The sequence below is a fragment of the Aythya marila genome, assembly GCF_965140915.1.
Source record: "Aythya marila genome assembly, chromosome: 3".
Taxonomy (NCBI): Eukaryota; Metazoa; Chordata; class Aves; order Anseriformes; family Anatidae; genus Aythya; species Aythya marila.
Genome location: NC_139044.1, coordinates 79655363 through 79675110, shown reverse-complemented (window position 1 = coordinate 79675110; position 19748 = coordinate 79655363). Strand labels below are relative to the sequence as shown.

Genomic DNA, 19748 nt, shown 5'->3' with positions numbered 1-19748 from the left:
TAGGAACTGTAACAATATCTAGCAGAGAAAGCTGGGTTAGTCGGTGTTGAATTGCTCAGGGGCTAAGGGGAGAGAAAACAACTATGCAGTATCTTTACAATAAGAAAACTAGATTGTTGTTTTATAGTTAAAGGGCAGCAACTCTCTTGATCTTCTGGTTGGTACTAGACTGGTTGAAAGAATGCATAAACAGCATGTTCTTTCACTTGGCTGTGGTTAGTATTTGTGTGGCACTGTAATCCAGAACTATGTGCTAATTGCCATCCTGGTGTGCAACAGGAAGTAGCCTTCTGGGAAAGTTTAGAGTCTGAGTACGGTAGTCCCCTTCGTCCTATATTACACAGAATCACAGAATCATCTAGGTTGGAAGAGACCTCCAAGATCACCTAGTCCAACCTCTGACCTAACAAGTCCTCCACTAAACCATACCACTAAGCTCTACATCTAAATGTCTTTTAAAGACCTCCAGGGATGGTGACTCAACCACTTCCCTGGGCAACCTATTCCAATGCCTAACAACCCTTTCAGTAAAGTTCTTCCTAATACTAACTTAAACCTCCCCTTGTGCAACGTAAGCCCATTCCCCCTCATCCTGTCACCAGGCACGTGGGAGAATAGACCAACCCCCACCTCGCTGCAGCCTCCTTTAAGGTACCTATAGAGTGTGATAAGGTCACCCTGAGCCTCCTTTTCTCCAGGCTGAACAATCCCAGCTTCCTCAGCAGCTCCTCGTAAGACTGGTTCTCCAGACCCCTCACCAGCTTTGTTGCCCTTCTCTGGACTCGCTCGAGCACTTTGATGTCCTTCTTGTAGCGAGGGGCCCAAAACTGAACACAGTACTCAAGGTGTGGCCTCACCAGTTGGAAGGGAAATCAGGCAATGTTGTACATTCAGTCTTCTGAAAGCATCTGCCAAGTGCTTTTATTTTTATTTGTATATATATATATATTTAATTTTTATTTGGATTTTTTTGCTTAGGTTCCTTCTGCATAGGGTTAAAAACTACATTTATATCTGTCTTCTTCAGGGGAGCAGCTGGAGATTCCCTGGTGTCCATCTTAATTGTGAGAGGATAGCACAAGCAACAGAAAGGTTTGCAGGTTTTCCTGGGTGTATTTTCCTGATGGAGTGAACTCCATCGGTTGCTTCATGTTACTCTTGTTCATTCTCCTGTGCTGACACAAACCTATTAGTTTGTGGTGCTCTTCTCAGGCTTTGAGATTTAGGCTAATACGAGGGTGACTTTTGCTCAGGTTGGTCTTCCAGTGAGGTCAAGGTGGTGGCCAAGTGCTTGTTGCCTGAAAGCACTGTAGCAAAGTTGATAAATATGTCTTATACTCAGAGTGACTGGAACTGATATTGAGTAAGCCTTAGGAAAATTGCTGGGTTAATAGTTGCATTTTTGATATTACACTTAGGAAAAAAAAAAAAACACTTTTTTTTTTTTTTTTTTTTTCCTCCCCCACCTACAAGGAAAGCTTTAGAGTAGAGATTGTTACTTTCTGTGGGAAGTAAGTTCTGGAGGCAATGGCAATATTTCAGTACAGGCTATCTAAATTATTGATTGCTATATATAACCAGAGGTCAGATTTTAAATATCCGTCATTGCCTGAGACCATTCTGGCTACCTAGGTTAAAAGGGATGAAAGAAAAAGACAGGAGTTTCAACTGAACAAGATGCAAGAAAGGGCTATTAGAAGCTGTTGTATTAAAGGAGGACTTATGAGAGTAAAACACTTGTTTATTTCAAAGCCCTGCTAAGGGCTTTGAATGAGCTTCACAATGTTGAACTTAGTAAGGTGACAGACGTAACAGATTGGGAATTGCTGTTGCTAAACACACTTATTGCAATAGTGCTAATATATGATAACAGTGCTGGCAAAATGCTATCCCAGGTATTCCTCATCAAAGGGTGAAGGCGCAGAACTTACCAAGAAAGTGTCCCTGTTTTGGTGAAGAAGGAGCACAGCCCATCAGCTGCCCCTACTAGGTTTCCAATTCTTCCTCCCCAGCAGCTCTTTTTTCCTTGCTCTCTCTCTCTCTCTCTCTTTTTTTTCCTAACTTTTTTTCTTTTTTTTTTTTTTTTTCCCCCATGGACTCTTAGCACTCTATTATATCCTAACCTTATCCATTCCCTCTCCAAGGGTGACATTTAACATGATTTGGGTGAAGAGTCAAACACTATAGTCATATATGTTTAGCATATAATTCATTAAGCTCATTATCATATTCAGGGTGTTAACTTCTTTTTACACATAATGAAGCAAAAGGTTTCACTTGGGCACCATGGCCCTCAAGATTCTGTTCTGCTGCCAAAACAGGGCTATCCCACCAACACAAGACTCCCCCCCTCCGCAACCTCTCATACCAAGCTTGCAGATCTCTACCCACAAAGTTTGTCTAAGAGATAAATAAGAGCAAGCTGCTCAGTTCCCCTTTGCCTAAGGCTGGTGCTTATCAGTGATGCTAACAAGTCTGATTGTTCTCCACAGAGGATTGTGGGAACAAAAATTTGTCTTGTCAGAGGAGATGAAGAGAATTTGTTTCTTTTAGATTTTTGTTAAAAATGTGACTAGAAACAGGGTAAAATTAACCTTGGAAGCACTTTAGGAAAAAGAGAAATGGAAATGAGTAAAACAGAAATATTTTAAATAGCAGTACAATGTTAGTAGCAGAGCAAAGGAATACAGTCACCAATAAATTAGGAGTGGAAATGAGAATAAGGTTTCTCACCATGAGGGAAATGAAATTCTGAGATGAGATTCCAAGCACCACACTTCCATATCGGTTCAGGATAGAGCTTGATAAGTTCATAGAAGGAAATGCACTGCATCAGAAGAATAGAAGTTAGAATTAAAGTTAACATTTCTGATGAGAGGCTTTTTTGTTCAAAGTAATGCTATCTACAAATGTAGCTGAAAAAAGACTTAATCGCCATGTGTTTGCTGCACTGCCTTCATATATAATTAATTAATCCTGTGCCTCAAAGCTTCTGCTAATCTTCTGCAGGGACCAGGAAGAATTTCCCTTCTGCATAACTTGGCTTTTGTTATGATTTTACTTTATTATTCCCCTCACCCTCCACACCCCCAACACACATGCACTTCTGAAACATCAAAGATGGACCACAGCTAGTATGGAGAATGGAGGGTGTTTTTGGCAGGGCAAGCGGCAGTTCCAGATTGTGTTGAGGAATCTCTGAGATGCTTAGTTGGATTGCTTTGTTCCTGAACTCAATCTTCTGAACATCACAAGAAAAAAAGGATTATTTTTTTTTTCCTTTTCTTCCAGGAAAAAATCAATAGGCTTGTTTCAGCATGGGGCAGGGATTACCACTGTTAATTTACCAGCCTTCAATTTTCTTTCACTTTCTTCAGATTTCCTGTTACTATGGAAATCTCAAATGTTGATTTCACTTTGATGTCTCCTGGCCTCTCCCTGGGTACCTTGTAGGGTCTATAGTTTTTGTCTTCTGTTGCAGTCTATTGTTTTCTATGCTGTGTCCTGTGCTGTGCAGAGGCACCTTTCCTGCCCAGATTCCACCACCTGCTGATTTCACGAGGCAGCTCCTTATGACCCAGGTAGTCTATGCTCTGCCTCATTATGTTTTGGTTTTACAACTTTGAAATGCAAGTTCTTCAAACCTTAATGTCCTTACACACATCTAAGGACAGTGCATACTAGATCAGTGAAGATCTCTTCCAAGATCACTGAAGTCACAAGATGAATTTTCTTATAATCTTTAGGGGAGAAAGTGAAGATTTGACTAGTTACTGTAGGATAAGAATATTTCATATAACTTATTTTAAGTGTTTTTACTTTCATTCAAAGAGAGAAAGATACTTGAAAAAGTGATAAAATGTTGAACACTTTTCTTTTCTTTTGATTTGCTTTTCAGGTTCCATCTATGAGATGTTTGGAAATGAATGCTGCCTGTCAACAGGAGAAGTGATTAAAGTTACTGGTTTCAAAATTAATAAGCTCATAGCAAGTATCTGTGAGAATAATGAAGACAGCCAGTTTTCTGCCAAAGTGGAATTACCTCTAAATTTTCCTGGTATAGTATTTCATGAATACGTTTTTGAGGAATTATAACCCTGAATAATCACCTTTGTGCATTTTATTGATTTGCTGCCTTGATTGATATTTGTTTGAGGTTACATCTCATCTGTCAAGGATACAATTTTATCAGATGGCACAAGACACAATCCACTCATTTTTAAATTTCCACCCTTAGAGTTCTCTTTTGTGCCTGAATAGAAATTATTAATGTTATAATGTTCGGTAAGAATGCTTTCTATACTTGAGGTCACTCAGTGTCAGAATCGTTACAAAGCTGTCTTCTCAGTTATTTGTGACTTTGCCAAACTTTGAGCTATTTTCATTGCCTTGTGTACAGAATATAATTCCATTATTTTTAGTGTATAATTATTTTATTATTTTGAATAGAAAAGATTACAAATACTTTCTTATGTTTTTATTTATTTATTTATTTATTATTAGTTATTATAATTCCAGTGGCCAAAGTGGCTGCTACATGCCTGGAAACAATATTAGAGGAAAATATATAAAGAATTACCCAAATACCTACATTTTGGAGCATGGACTAAAGATATTTTGCATCTCATACTGACTTGATATTCAAAATGAAAATATCATCCTCCAATCATGTGGCCTGTCAGGGAGAAGTGGACAATACTGCACCTGGGCTACTTAGTTCATCACACATGTCATTCTAATTCATTATTCAATTCAGCTTTCATCTCAATTCACCTGCTTTAAGGGCCCAGCTGTGTTAAATAGGGAAGTGACTGAAATGCAGTGGAGGAAGTATTGGTTGTATGTGTGTAGGAAGGGGGCAAATCAGGTTGGGAAACTTGTAGAAAAATGTTGTACTTAGGAGCATAAGAGAAGGGTAAAGATTTGATATACGAGGAACAGGCACTGGAGCTGAGAGTCAGTTGGTCCATCAGATGAGGACCACAACCCAACAAGTATAGATATGTAGGGCATTTCATAAGCTGGGAGTCTTGTAGGCAGCAGAGGTAGTAGCAGCAGAGGAGTTGAAGAGGCTGGAAAGCAGCGAGCAGTGTGAAGAGGAAGTGGTACGTGCAGGAGGGAGCCCATGTGTGCCTGGGACAGAAGTTATGGGACACCTGAGAGTGAGAGATGTGGGGACAGAGCACATATGATAGTACCGCAGTCCTCAAGAGCCTGAGATCACATCCAGAATTCACTTTGGGCCAGCAATCTAGCTAATCTATAAAATGAGCTGTAGTTTTATAGAGAAAAATAGCATGTAAGCATTTAATTTAAATTGTATTGTAATGCGACCATGTGGGAGGCTAAGCTGATGCTGCTCAAGGAAGTGTAATGTGGATATTTTCCAGTATGTGAGTGACTTAGTAACATCACTGATGTTCTTCTACTGTATTGCAGTGCACGTGAGATTGTGTGCATGTGCATATATACTGTTTAGGTCATGCCAGAACCCAAACTGGCATTTGCTTTTTCTGCAGCGGGAGACAAGACACACTTCTCGAAGCAAATAAAATGTAAAAACAGATGAGAATGTAATGTTTCATCTGAATTCCACAGGAAAGTATCTTCTGCCGTGCCTTCATTTTCCATCTGCACAATACAGATTTCTCTCTGAAGTAGTCCTATATATCATTTTCTTTTCCCTAGTGGATCCTCAATTTACTTTCATGTTTTTCTTATTCTTTGAATCAGAACCATTTGTATGACCACTTATTAAAAGATTATTTTTTTTGAATGTCATTTTCATGTACTGATAGGGCCCAAATGTAATCATCAAAGACATCTTAATTATTTGTGGCTATCTAGAGATATTGAAGCACTGCTATACTGTGAACTCACGAGATATCTTGCATTTTTCTTGTATTCCAAGTTTCTTTGCTATTATTAACATTTCTACAATCATCATTAAAATATACATACGTATAGGAAGTTATATTCTAAATTTTGTTTGACAGATGAGTTTGAACATTTGAATCCTAAAATATCCAACACAACTGAGTGATAAAAGTAATTCTATATTTATTAATGTTGAATCTCATGATTTTTAGAACAGAACCACCTGTGATTTGAAATGCTTGAACTTGGTGAATTTGGATTTGTTTGCATTTAAGTGATCAGTTTTACAACTTGGCATTTGGATGTTGTTACCCTGTTGAGAATATTTTAAAATTCAGTATAATCACTACAATTTACATACATATTTATGTAATCTCCCAACTGGTATTCTAGAAAACTGAGTTATTTCACTAGAAATATAAATTCAGTGTTCCTTTTGCTGAAATTTATCATTGTTATCCACCACATGATGGGTGGTACTGAACAGCGATGCTGAAGAGGGGGATAATGACGCTTCTTATTAGCCCAACAGGGAGCACTTCTCTCGTTTTCTTCCGTATATGTATCCTTGTGCATTCAAGAGCTTTCTGGTAAGAGGCAAATTTGTCATATGTTTGATTTATTTTTTCACTGAAGAATGAGTCTATTTTACAAAGTCAAGATGTCCCAGTCTCTTCTTCTTGACCCTTAACCTTTTATGAAGCGGTCACTTATGTACACATGCTACGCTCTGAATGGGACAGTTGGACTTGATCTTTGCAGGTCCCTTCCAACTGAACTATACGATGCTAGTCTAAGAACATTGCTGGCTTGCCCCATTTCCACAACAAAGCACAGAACTGGATTATGAATGATCTTTTTTACACTGTTGTTGAATTACTTCAGTAAAAACATCCACAGGTCTCTAGACTCTGATGCTGTATTTACACTGTACTTACAGGGCTCTCTTGTTAATGCTGATGTAAAGAAACCTTCTTTTTTGATGTTATGTTCCATTTCCTTTGTTGTGAGTTATCGTTCACCTGCGATGGGACCATATGTCTTTTCACTGTATGCACACTGGCGTAAGCAAGCCATGTGCCTGTTTAGGTTACTCTGGGAATAATGTCTCTCTGAGAGAAGAACCAGGCTCATTGGCTCTCAACGATCCTTGCTCTTTGTCTTCCTGAATGTATTTGCAGTCTACAGATTTTTTTACTTTTTTTTTTTTTCTGCTCTGGCAAATCAGATTCTTGATAAAGTCCTAATCTGGCCTTTGCATTAGAAAAAACGCTGCAACTGCAAGTTTGCTATCTATGTTATTTCATTTTCTCCTCATTCTAATTTGTTCTTTTTTCATGCCTCAGAGGGCCAGGCTATTCTTTGTACTCATACATTGAAAAAAAAAATAAAAATCTGCTCTTACTCTAGACACTTCGATTGCTACATCTAACAGCATTTTGAACTACAATTTTCACTACTAACAAGTTAGCAGAGACAGGTAATTTACACAACACCTGAACTGTGTGCCAGCACAAATGATTTCATTTTGTTCTGTTATATTCCTTCTTCTGCAAAAATATTGCTGAGCTCTCCCTGTTTTCAGGAGGTCTGTGACAGCTGCTGCTGCTCATTCCTACAGGACCTGACAGACGTAGCTGAGCACAAGCACCCCTTTGAGCTCTCAGCCTTCACAAGCCACAAAGCAGGAGACTTGCCTGTGGCCATGCATGTGTGAAAAAGCTGAGGTTGGGCACTGAAAGGCTCACCTTGATAGGAGTTGAAGTGCTATCAGTCTGAAGGACTTCCATTTAGCAAAGTGAATGCCCCGCAAAACAGGAATGATGAGAAAATCAATCCCCAGAATCTGTGCTAGGGTGGTTGCTAACACATGGCTCTCCAGTGGTGATGCTGAACATAGACTGACAATCTGCTGGAGGTCTTACTGTGACTGTCAATGTGGTTGGCACAGACTGGGAAGGTGGTAAGAAGGAAAACCCCACCATCCTTGGCAAAGGGAAAAAAAAGCAGCAGATGAGAGATGAGAGTGATGGTTTGGCTTTGGGGCAGGATGTGAAGAGGTCACTGGAGCAGAGGAGGTGGAAGTGTGGATGGTGGAGGAATGATAACCAAGTCAGCTCCAGAGAAGTTGGGAACTGAAATGATCCCCTTCTGCATTACCTTGGGGAACAGAGACTGGTAGTCTAGGACAGAAAGTCTTTCAGCTAGTTTTAACTTGAAGACTACTCGCTGCTCTATTAGGTGAGCCTGATTTTTGATTTTTTTTTTCAGTTTTCTGTTGGGCAAAGAAGAAAAAGAGAGAATAAAAAGGATACTCCTTTTCTTCAGGAATCTAATTAGGACTGAAAACAGGAAGCCTATAAAACTACAGAGAGGTGTGCTTTATCACTATGTAGCCAGTAAAAGGGAGCTGCATATATTGTTCTGTAAAAAGGTGGTAAAAACATTCTTCTGTAAAAACATACTTTCCCACAGAACAAAACAAGTGATCTATGGGCCTTCCTTTCTCTCCAATACCAGTAAAAATCATTCTCTCAGACTCCCGTATGCATAAGTCAGTGCTTAAAATTTTTCTTGAAAATTATGGGGCAGTTAGATTTGAGGCTTGCTAATTATGATATTATAGCTAGGCAGGCACTTCACCTAGTGAAATGCTACCAGGTGATATGGATTCATGGCGTGTGACAATGGTTATGCATTCCTGTAGTTACTATGTATGCGTAGTGACTCTTGTCTCTATCTGTAATTTTCCCCCAACTAATGGGGATCAGTGTGTTTTGGTCATATCTCAGATTATTTACAAAATAGATCTATATGAGCAACAATGCCAGCTCTCAATAAACCAGCTGGACTTCTTTCCAGATCCACTATTTCCATCTGCCTATCCCCCTAATAGTCCACCAAGCTCTCTCAGGGAAGTCTAAGTGAATTTGATTCAGTCATTTTATGATTTATGGAAGAGTACAAAAATATTATTTTGACCTCAAAACGTCCAAACTTTAGCATCTCAAACTTGCCATATGTCTCCTACTCTGGAGAATTCTTTGCTAAGTTAGGTTTGGAAAACATTTGGTTTTGTAATTTGATTCATAATGTTTTTAATGAGGTTCTGAATAGTTCCAAATAACATTTTTTAAAGCACATTTCCCCATAAAAAATGAATAAATATGTCATAGCAAGGACAACATTTATGAGAAGATACTGTGACAGATTATGGCAGTTAGATGGGGACCACAGTGGTTTCCACCATCACACCAGAATAACTTTTTATATATTCACCTCTTTTCTATAGAGATAGAAACATATGGAACTTTACATGCTCATAAAGATAAACAGGTGGTTATTAGGGGCCTCTAATTCACGGGCCCCATCAGTACAGAAGCTAAGTATGCAAGTCCACATGGTTCTTTATTTGTCTATGCAGACATTCTGTTATTGAAATTAAGAAAACAAGCAGAATAGATGATGAAGATTTTTCTGCTCCCAGCCCTGACAGTCAGTCTGCCTGGGCCTTAGGGGTAATCAGTTATCTGTTTTGTATGACAACTGATGATTCTGATTCCATATGAAAACTGCTTTCCAATCCAGCATGTTCATCAGCTTGCTGCTGAAATAGCTGTCTTCCAAATATATCCATTGTCCCAAGGAAATTACTAAGCCTGAGTTTAGAGTCAAACTTACAGAGGAGAGGAAGGTTTCTTGTGCCTGTGTATTGCCAGACACTTTCAACTGGAAATGTTGTTAGCATAGTTTATGGAGGATTTTAATGTAATTCTGGATGCTTTCTATGGGCAATAGGCATGCACCTATATCACAGATGAGTAAACATAGTTATTGCCTTTTGGATATATCATATGTACTTTGAATGCACTTTTAATGAAGAATATTCCTATTTCCTTTCTCTCAGCATTATCAAGAGATGACGCCCATCCTATGCTTGCAAAGCATGACATTGGAACACTGTTTGGGAATGCTGTCTTTTCCACAATTGCAGTTTGTCATTGGTGCCTTGTCACTGTGATATTTTCTAAATGCTGATGAATCGATTTGTCTCAATCTGTACTGGCAGCTTCAATCTGTACTGGCAGCTTCAATAGTACTGGGGTAGCTAACTTGTTTATTAGTAATTGTATTAAAAAACAGCTATGGGAAACTTTAAAAATATCATTGAGAAAGAAATGTGGTAAGGTTTTATCTGTGCAGTTGCATTCGTGGATGTGGCTTCCTTAAAAAAGGAAAGCTAGAAAAAAAGTCAGAATACTTTCCCATAGTGCTACATTGAGGACCGATATGTAGCAGATGTATTTCCACAAGGGTACTAATTTCACACAGGAAAAGCTAACTGTCATACAGACAAGTGTGAAGGCACAGAATTGCAGACAACAGTTACATAGGCACAATTAGTGACTATTTCTGCAGTAAATCAAATAGACTATTGCTGTTTAGGCTGCTGACAAGTGCTCAGTGCTGTTAGTTGCCACAGTTACTAGTGGTCTCATGGGACACCTAGAACCAAACATGCCCAATCTGGTGATAAATCAAATGAAAGCTATTCACCAAACAGATTTTTTGTGTCTTTAACAAGAAGGGTACTAAAGCTATGATGTAAAGGTAGCAGTTTTTGTTACAGTGAAGCCAGAAGCACAGCAATTCTGTGAGGGAAAAAAAAAAAAGTCATTTTTAAAGAATATTATCCTAAGGTGCCGCCCCTGCTTCCACACAGGCTCCACAATTTTGTTGATCATGTATTTATGGAGATAAGCTTAGTAGGGAAAAAGGTGTGGGAGAAATAAATAAAAAAGGAGATTATTTTTAAATGAAGCAATCCCTGGATCTAATTTGTTAAACAAACCTGCAATCAAGAGAAAGTCTGGAGATAGGAGTGAGTATCTTCCCAGCATCTAGCAGAAACTGTGTTCTGGCAGTGTCATGCCTGGTTGAGATTCAGGTATCTGCTGGGGCATCCTTCCCTTCACCACAGAAAGGGAGTAGTAGTCAGTGTTGCCCCAGTTCCCAGACTAAATGATGAGGGAGGCAAAGGGGGTACTTAAACCCTTTTACATGATGTGAACCACTTATGAGATGTAGAACTGCCATGAAAATTTCTCTAGCAGCATTCCTTGAGTCCCCATCACATTCCTCCTTCATAACTGCAAAGGTGGGAGTATTCCTTTACCACAAGGATACAGTGCCCTTTGTATGGTCCAAAGGATGCAAAAATGTGGAGCAATGGGGCCATGGGGTTTCTGCTTTTTGTTTTTGGAGGGAGACAGGAAAGAAGGCACAGCATCCCCCTGGGAGCTTGGCTTCTTTGTCACTGCAGCTGTAGCTGCAACTTAAAAGTTGCTGTGCCATGAGGCAACATTCACACTGCTGCATCTTGGGAAGAAGAGAGCTTAATCATACAGCTCAGCTAAACCCTACTGTTTAGTCCTCTAAACTGTCCACTTCGTCTTCCTCTGTGAAAACACTCACACAAATATAAAAATGTACACATTTTTCTTCTGATGCGAACTCCTAATGAGACAGCTCCAAGGGGCATGACTAACATGAAATAATAATGTCCCTGAGGGCTAAGGAAGCTCAGATGCATCTCCTGCCTCGCAGTACTTCAGCACTTTAATTGCCTTGTGCCACAGTGCTCCAGCACCCAAACTGTGAATCACTCCGTTTGATGGTCTGGGCTATCGCAGATGCTAAGATCAATTTCCCTTGCTCATTCTTATCATTACATGCTCCTTTTTCAGTTGTGCTATTTCTTGAAACATACTTGGTCTTGGAATCCTCAGTCTGCATGTAGAAGAATATGTGATACTGATGTTTAGGGAGAAACTTCAACCTGTGTTTCACTGATCACATTTCTGTTGCTCTTCCTTATATCTTGTCTGTAATTATTTCTTAAAGGCTGGTTTCCTGGGAAGAAAGATAAGAACTTAAGATAACACATCTTTTGTTTCTGAAGCAAGAAAGAAAGAAAAAAAAAATGCTTTTTTTTTTTTTTTTAATTTTATTTTTGAATCACAAATGTAAAAATGCTGGATGTAAGAAATACAGTAGTTGCAGAGTGCAGAGGGCTAATTCCAGCTCCCTACGCTTTATATCACATTGTTGATGTTATCTGTGTAGAATTACATTTCTAGCAACTGAACTATCAGCCATGAACTCTTTGATATGCTTTGCTCCCCATTTTTATTGCACAGTCTAAAATTTGGCACAGCCTGTTTTGTACATTTCCTTTTTATAATAATGCAAGTTTTCTGTTCTTAGGTCTTTATAAGGTTGTGGCAGATAAAACTCCATATATCAGCATTGAAGAAATTACAAGAAAAGTTGCTATTGGGTCAACAAGATTTGGCCATCCATGCTTCTACAGCTCTGAGGATATAAAATTGGCAAACCTCACTATCAAACAAGGTGAGCAGATCAACTTCAACTCTGTGGAAGAGGTAAATGGAACAATGGCTGTCAACTGTGGTGTGGTCAGAAACAACCAGACTCTTTCCTTTACTTTGCCCCTTTCACAAGAAGGAAAATTCTATGAATGCGAAGATGATCAAATATACACTCTGAAAGAGATTGCAGAATGGAAAATCCCTAGGTGCAGAAACCGGATTGTCAAACTTTCCAACACTTTACATACGTGGGACTCCTCTAATCCACTGCCAGATAACTTTGATGGCTGCTTGATTCTAACACCTGTCTATGAAGTGCAGGCAGTAATGAAATGTAAGTAGAGATTAAAGTCAATGATCTGTTTTATTTGTATAGCAGAGTACAATGAATCACACTTAAGTTGCTCAAAATAGGCAGAAAAAATTGAGTTTGGTTGAGAATTCCTTACCCATATTTGCCACTGATGCTGGTTTCAAGTTGCAGAAAGATAAAAATAATATTGCCATTTTTATTCCTTTATCAGATATTAATTCAGATAGTTTCCTTATTATTTTTTTCTGTTGCCATTTTACTGTACACTACAATTAAATAATCTTTCAAATGGTTATATATTGCATAGTGAAAAGCAGAGCTTAGGAAATCAAATTCTCAGATTTTATTTGTTTGTTTGTATCTCATGGAGAAGCCATGGCAAAGCCACTTGATCATTTATGGCCCTGGCTAGAGAAAGAAAAAATATATAGATGTATGTTTTATAGCACACTCAACTACAATTTAGGAACTGCACTGTGTTTTTGAGGTTGAGGATTCTGCAGAATGCACACCATTATTACTTTACTCTATTGTGGAAAGAAATTTTGATAGAATATAAACAGATAATTTCTTAAACCTCTGGGTTTTAGGAAATAGGAAAGAATTAGAAATCCAATATCTTTAAGTCAATACTGTTCTAGTTGTTCCACTTAAAAGTGGCACTAAAAGTGTTAGGTTCTGTTCTTACCAATGGTCTTAGTTTAAACCTGTTATTGAAATTATTTGTGGAAATAAAATTTGAAGGTATAAGTGCACAGTGAAATGTTCCTGAGTTACTGTGACTTGAATAGCTGAGCTATAGCAATGACCCATGTATGGTTGCATAGCATACCCTCTCTGAACTGAGGTTCCTACATAAGCAAAAAATCAGCTTAAACTAAAATGTTCGACCTTGCCTGAGGACAGCACCAAACACTTAGACAATTTCTGCAGTTCTTCGTGTTGATACACCCAACCTGTTAGAGTTTGGAGGACAGGAGCTTAGCTTTTGGGAAGGTTTTGCTGCCTGTTCCTTCTACTGGAAACATACCACTAAACTCCACAGAAATGGAATACTGAGAGAAATACGTCACTCAGGAGGATAGTAAGCAGGAAAGTTTCACAGTGGAAGTTTCTCTGGGGAATGACATAAGTAAAGAGATAAAATACATGAGAAAGAAATAAAAGTGAGCAGAGACTGCTATCACAATAGTTGCTAAATGCTTTTCATGAGATATCCACGGTGCTTGCTATGTGGTTTAATGTGTGAGTTTGGAAAGTATATCTTCACAAGATAAAATATTTAGTTTTCTGCAGCTCTAGCTATATTCAGGGATCTTGCCTCTCTCCTCCAGCTGGATTCACTTAAGTGTATTACTGTGACCATTTAGATATGTATTCAGGATCAGTAAGAATTTAATGTTTCTAAAAAACTTCTAGAAGATTTAGAAATGTTTCGTATTCGGTTGTCTTCCAATCAGATATTCCAATGAGAGTTTTATTTGTAGATTTTATTTGTGTGCCTGTTTATGTTTCATAGTGTGCTCAACATTTAAGAAGCATTAAATATGCCCTAAGTAACTATTTAATACAAACCTCAAAAGTAGGTTTCATGGTACATGATTAACTACTTTCTTGTGGACCATGAAAAATGCATTTGCACCATTTTTAGAACTATAAATAGACATAAGATAAAGTATGAGAAATACTATCCACAATTAAATAAAAAGGATTCCTGATAAGAGGGATAGAAGATTACATTTTCACAGGCTGTGAGCAGGAATCCTCTGTACTTTTATTCATTCTTAATAATGTACAAAATTTTGTGTCTGGTACTCCCTGAGTTGCTCATTTTCTCTTTCATTTTCTCTAATTGTTCCTCCTTCATTGACTTTTCTTTGTGGTGGTCAGGATATTTGTCACCTGAGTGTTTTAATATGAGAAAAGTAGAGTGGGAGTAAACAAATCCTGAATCACTCTCATAGAAGTCTGTTACGTAAAATACATGTCTGATACTAACTTTTAGGTATAAAATATTAGTATGTTCTGCTACAAGGAAGTGTGGGACCAGCATATACTATACATGCGTGCATGTCTATGCAGCGTAAGTCTTAATGAAGAGAGCCATTAAATAATATTTGCTTGTTAAATTTTACTGCCTTGGTCAGCGATCTGTGGTACCACTGATCTGGAGCCAAATTCTTCAACAAACTTTAATTGCATAGTCAGTTTTGAGCTTGGAAATTTTACATCCAAAATTTTGCAAGTTCATTTGTGATAAAAGTGTTGTTGTTCCCTGTCAGACTGTTAAAGACAATGGCTCAGTTCTGATAGTAAATAAAACCAGGTGCCTCAGAAAAAAATACAAGAGATCCACAGAGGACCATTATAGTGGAAATTTCCTCATTCAGTAATAGTAAACTTAGACTTTGTTATACAAGCGTTTTTCCCTTTTAAGAAAAGTCATATTATTTTGTAATAATTATTGATGCTTTCTTTATTCTTACAAATATAAAAAAAGTTATTTGTCCCAGATTCGCCATAACAACCTCTTATGTTAATGGGTTCAAACATTCTTTTTAATTAAAAGTGTTTCCCCACCCATTTGTTAGAAGAAAACACAAATTACTATGAAATAAAAGAATAGAAATACATCTTGTACTCAATTAAAAGTGTTTGGTAAGAGGAATAGATAATTAAAAACTTGGAGGTGCTGTAAGAAAGATAGCAAACTGGATTTTTCCTCTTCCTTTTTCTTAAACTTTGTATATTTACATACATTATTTTCATGTTATCTCATTTCATTTCTCTCTTCCTTTCTGAGGTCTGCTGCATATCTGATAGCCATACATATCAAATTAAAACAGTTAGACTTTGACTGGCTCAATCAATTGTACAGGCATATATGGAGTTGCACACACTGGGAAGGTAATTTTTGTATCTGGCTAACATGACACGAATATTTTATTCCAATATCAGTTTGAAAACAAACTAACAAACAAAATGAATGTATTTCTTTTTGTTTTCAGTTCGGAAGGACATAGTTCATATCCTCTCTGATTTGGATGTTGAGGTCAAGGATATAACAGACTGTTACGATATTAGCTCTTTCCTTCAGCCACTGTCTTTGGAAGATGTATTTGAGAGAACAAGTAAGGAATTTCCCATGGTTGCTGAGGTAATGGAGGGCCCTTTAGGAAGACAGAAACCTTATAATTTATTGCATATAGGGAAAGAGATTGTCATCTACAAAAAGTACCAGGCTACAAGAGTCCTAGCCTCCGAGATCAGAAGTGACTCCCCCAAAAGACATTTTTTAATCCCTATGACCTACAAAGGAAAGTTCAAGAGAAGACCTCGGGAGTTTCCAACTGCCTATGACTTAGAGATAGCAAGAAGTGAAAGGGAACAGCTTCATGTTGTAGCAACTAAAGCTTTTGATTCTCCTCATACAGAGCTCTTTTCTGTTTCAGTTGGAGATCAATTTCTAGTTCAGCAACGTCAGACTAGTGAAGTTCTGTACGAGGGAAGAAAGAAAGTCATAGATGTTTTAGCTTGTGAACAAATACTAAGTGATACATATAAGGAAGTGCTCCTGCCTATGTATATGGAAGGTGGCTTTGTGGAAGTGATTCATGACAAGAAGCAGTACCAGCTTTCTGAGATTTGCAAAGAATTTCGTTTGCCTTTTAATGTCAAAGTGTCTGTGAGGGACCTTTCCATTAAGGAGGATGTCTTGGCTGCTGTACCTGGTCTGCAGCTTGAAGAAGAAATCACAGACTCTTATTTGCTGATCAGTAGTGCCAGCAGTCCAGTAGAGAGCTGGGAGATTCCTGTGTATCGCTTAAACATGTCAGTCCATTTGCTCAGCAAGGATGTCCAGGCAGTCTTACCTCCCATGACTAAGACAACAGTGGAAGAGATCAGCGAAGAGGAATACTATATGGTACGAAGATTTGAAAACCAAACCCTACATCCACCTCCCAGGCCACCCAAAAAGCCAGCAGCACTTGCACCAAAACCTGTTTCTGCAGTATCTAAGCAAGTTATATCTGATGTACTACAGGCTACAAAGGTAAGGTATTGCACCATGTCTATGTCTTTGAATCTCTTACAATCATAAGTCATTTTCTGTAGGTTCATAATCTCCATTTCCTTATAGTACTGTATACAGATGGCTCCCAGTTCCCTGTAATAGGCAAATTAGCCATTATAGACAACAATGGTTAAAATCTCCAGTGTGTGTTAATTGATCCGTGAAAAACAATGGAACCATGCCGACTCACAGCAGAAAGCTTGGCCTTATAATTTAGGACAGATAGTCCTTAATTGCACCAATGCAGAAGTGAAGGGAGAGACTTGAAGTGGGTATATTTAAATGTTTATTAAGGGGTAGCATATGTTTTCATGATATTTGTTAAGAGAATTTTACTCAGCTGGAAACAGCCAAATTAAATTCACAGAAAGTCAGGTTGTATAGATATTTTTGAGTGCATGTTTTTGCACATACCCAAGTGGCAAATAGATCTGGAATAAAAAGGGCAGCTTTTTTAGAATAACTTTTGATGTTAAGAAAGTTAAGTGCCCCTTCTAGGACAATTTTCTTAGTGATTAATCTAAGAAAATGCGTTCGCTCATTAATTTTTATATTGGGTCTGGCTGAGATGGAGTTTATTTTCTTCACAGCAGCCTGTGAGATACTGTGTTTTGAATTTGTAACTATAACAGTGTTGATAGCACACCAGTGTTTTGACTGTTGTTGAGCAGTATATGCACAGCATCAAGACCTTTTCTTTCCCAGTCTGTCCATCCAGCAAGGAAATGGAGCAGAGTGGTTGTTCTGGGAGGGTGGCCATAGTGCAGAAACTGGCAGGGCATCAGCCTGCTTGTGGGAGGTGCTGAGTGACGTCACTTGTTTTTCTTCCTCTTTCTTTCACTTACAAATTTATTTTTACATCTACTCATGAGTTTTCTCATTTTTTCTCTTCCCTGTCCTGATGTCAGAGATGGAGTGAGCAAACGGCTGGGTGAGTGCTCAGCTGCTTGTTGGGTTCAACCCATGATAGTTTTCTTGCATAAATTGAAAGAATTAAAGAAAGGCAGTTTGATGAACTTCAGTGAAAGAGTGTCCAGTAGGTCAGTTTCTCTGTCTCATGCAAATGCAAGTTTCCTGTGGAGGGAGACAGGCATACATTGGAAATGCTTTCAGGCATTGGCTGAGGCCGAGTAATGAGACGGCAGAGTGATTGTGCTGTGCTTTAAAAGTGATATAACTCATGACATTGTATTTGGGTGGAGGGTGGTGGTGGTGGTGCGGGGTAAGGTGGTGGTTTTTTTGTTTGTGGTGTTTTGTTTTTGTTTGTTTGTTAGTTTGTTTTTTAATGTTGCCATCAAACTAAGTTCCAACTCTAGCAGCCTTGAAAGGGGATATTTTATGAGTCCCCTTCCTTCCCTGCTGGAAGTGTCCGTCCCATCATGCCAGTTCCAACACCCCATGCAGGTCCTCAGCTCCACAGAGGTCCTGGGAGGTAATTGCAACAGACTGTAGAAGAAGTGAAGGGGGTAGGGTGGGTCCCTCAGATAAGGGTAATACAGCAAAACGTTGCATACAGTGAAGCCTGTAGCAGCTTAAATAAGCCATTCTGCTAGACTAGGGAGGACTGATGAGAAGCTAGGCCCTGGGGCTAACAGGGCCTTCAACCTGGCACTGTCTTGTGGTACAGAGCTGGGGAGGAATTCCCTAATTGTTATGTTTCTGGTAGAGCTGTATGGTCAGGGGGACTCAGACTTCCTGCTGTGACTGGTGTCTCTGTGTAGGGAGCAACAGGTAGATGTTGGCTCTAGACTAGACTCATGCAGAAAATACTGTTTTCCTGAACCAAGGAGAGAGCAGTAAGCACAAGGGAGGGATGGGCTGAGGTTCCTTTGCACATTCATTGAATGAGTGCAACCATAGACTGCAACTGTCCAAACAAAGAAGCACATTTAAGCAGACAGCTCCAGAGGACATATTTTGTCACATGCTTGTTATAAATAAGTCATAAATTGCAGTCAGAATGCTTTGAGTTATGCAGATTCATAAATCTTCCTCGAAAGACTAAATAAGTAGAGATTCCTTATTCATAAGATTAAACATCCTGAGTGTTAATGTAATAGGTTTAGAGTCGGAGAGAATGTGTTATCTGTTCTATCCCAAGCACAGCAAGTCCTCTGAGAGGACGTGGATCATAGCTGATAAGCTCTGCTTTGGCCTCTCTGCCAGCAACAGTGGTAGGGGAGACTGCATTTTCTTCTAAATATAACAGGGATGTCTGAGGGTTCAGAAAGTTGGAGATGGTGCCAAACTGATAAATGGCACACTTTGCATATTTTGTGACTCTGTGTAGACTTATTTGCATAAATAACAGACAAGTGTCCTAATGAGCTGAACTTAAGCCTGACAAGTGGCAGCCTGGAATAAGCTTTAGCGATGCATGAATTGCCATGGCTCCTCTTGCAAGCAGCTCCCTGCTTGCCTGTGTGATGGAGGGTGGTGATTGGCTTCCTTGCTCACTGGCTGGGAAGCTCTGCTTGGCCTGGTGCTCCAAGATTAAATGCTGCTGCTGCATGAGTCCACAAAGGACCAAGATCTGGTTATTTTATGTCAATGCTGAAGGATGCTCTGCCAGGGAGGGGTCACCTCTAGCTATGGCTTCTGCTTTGATCACTTTTTAGCTCTTCCAGAAAGGTTGTGAGTTGTGGAGAAGCTCCAGCTGTCTCTGCATGCTGTTCCCTGGCCTTGGTTACAGGAACACTAGGGCCATGAACAGGACTATACAGCCCACATTTCCCTGTGTGTCTTTGGTCATGTTAGTCACTGAATTGTTTGAAACTGGCAGCAAGTATGGACTGTGACCTCAGATGAGTGCACAAACTGCCTCAGCTTGTGTGCAAGGTGCAGTACTACAGAAACAGGTATGTCTGCACAGTACAGCAAAGTCCAGAGACATCAGATGAATTCTCAAATGTAATATAGCTGCATTAACCAAACCCTCTGCCCACTCTCTTCACAAGGCTAATTAAGTTGGCTCAGCTCCTGCTGATGCAGCTTTCAATTCCAGAGCCTGGGGATCCCTGCTCTCCCCTCTGCAAGGAACTGTAGACCTTGCTTTTCCCTCTCATCTCGTCATTTTATTTGGTTAAGAAAC

At 39.0% G+C, this 19748-nt stretch overlaps 1 protein-coding gene across 1 annotated transcript in view; it reads left to right on the top strand.

Annotated features, from left to right (window-relative positions):
- Positions 1–19748, top strand: part of THEMIS (thymocyte selection associated) — a 90875-nt gene that overhangs the window by 13648 nt on the left and 57479 nt on the right. Inside the window, exons 2-4 of the mRNA XM_082757330.1 lie at positions 3899–4057; positions 12145–12603; positions 15591–16636. Of these exons, the coding sequence (XP_082613456.1) occupies positions 3899–4057; positions 12145–12603; positions 15591–16636 (1664 nt within the window). The remainder of the gene's footprint in view (positions 1–3898; positions 4058–12144; positions 12604–15590; positions 16637–19748) is intronic.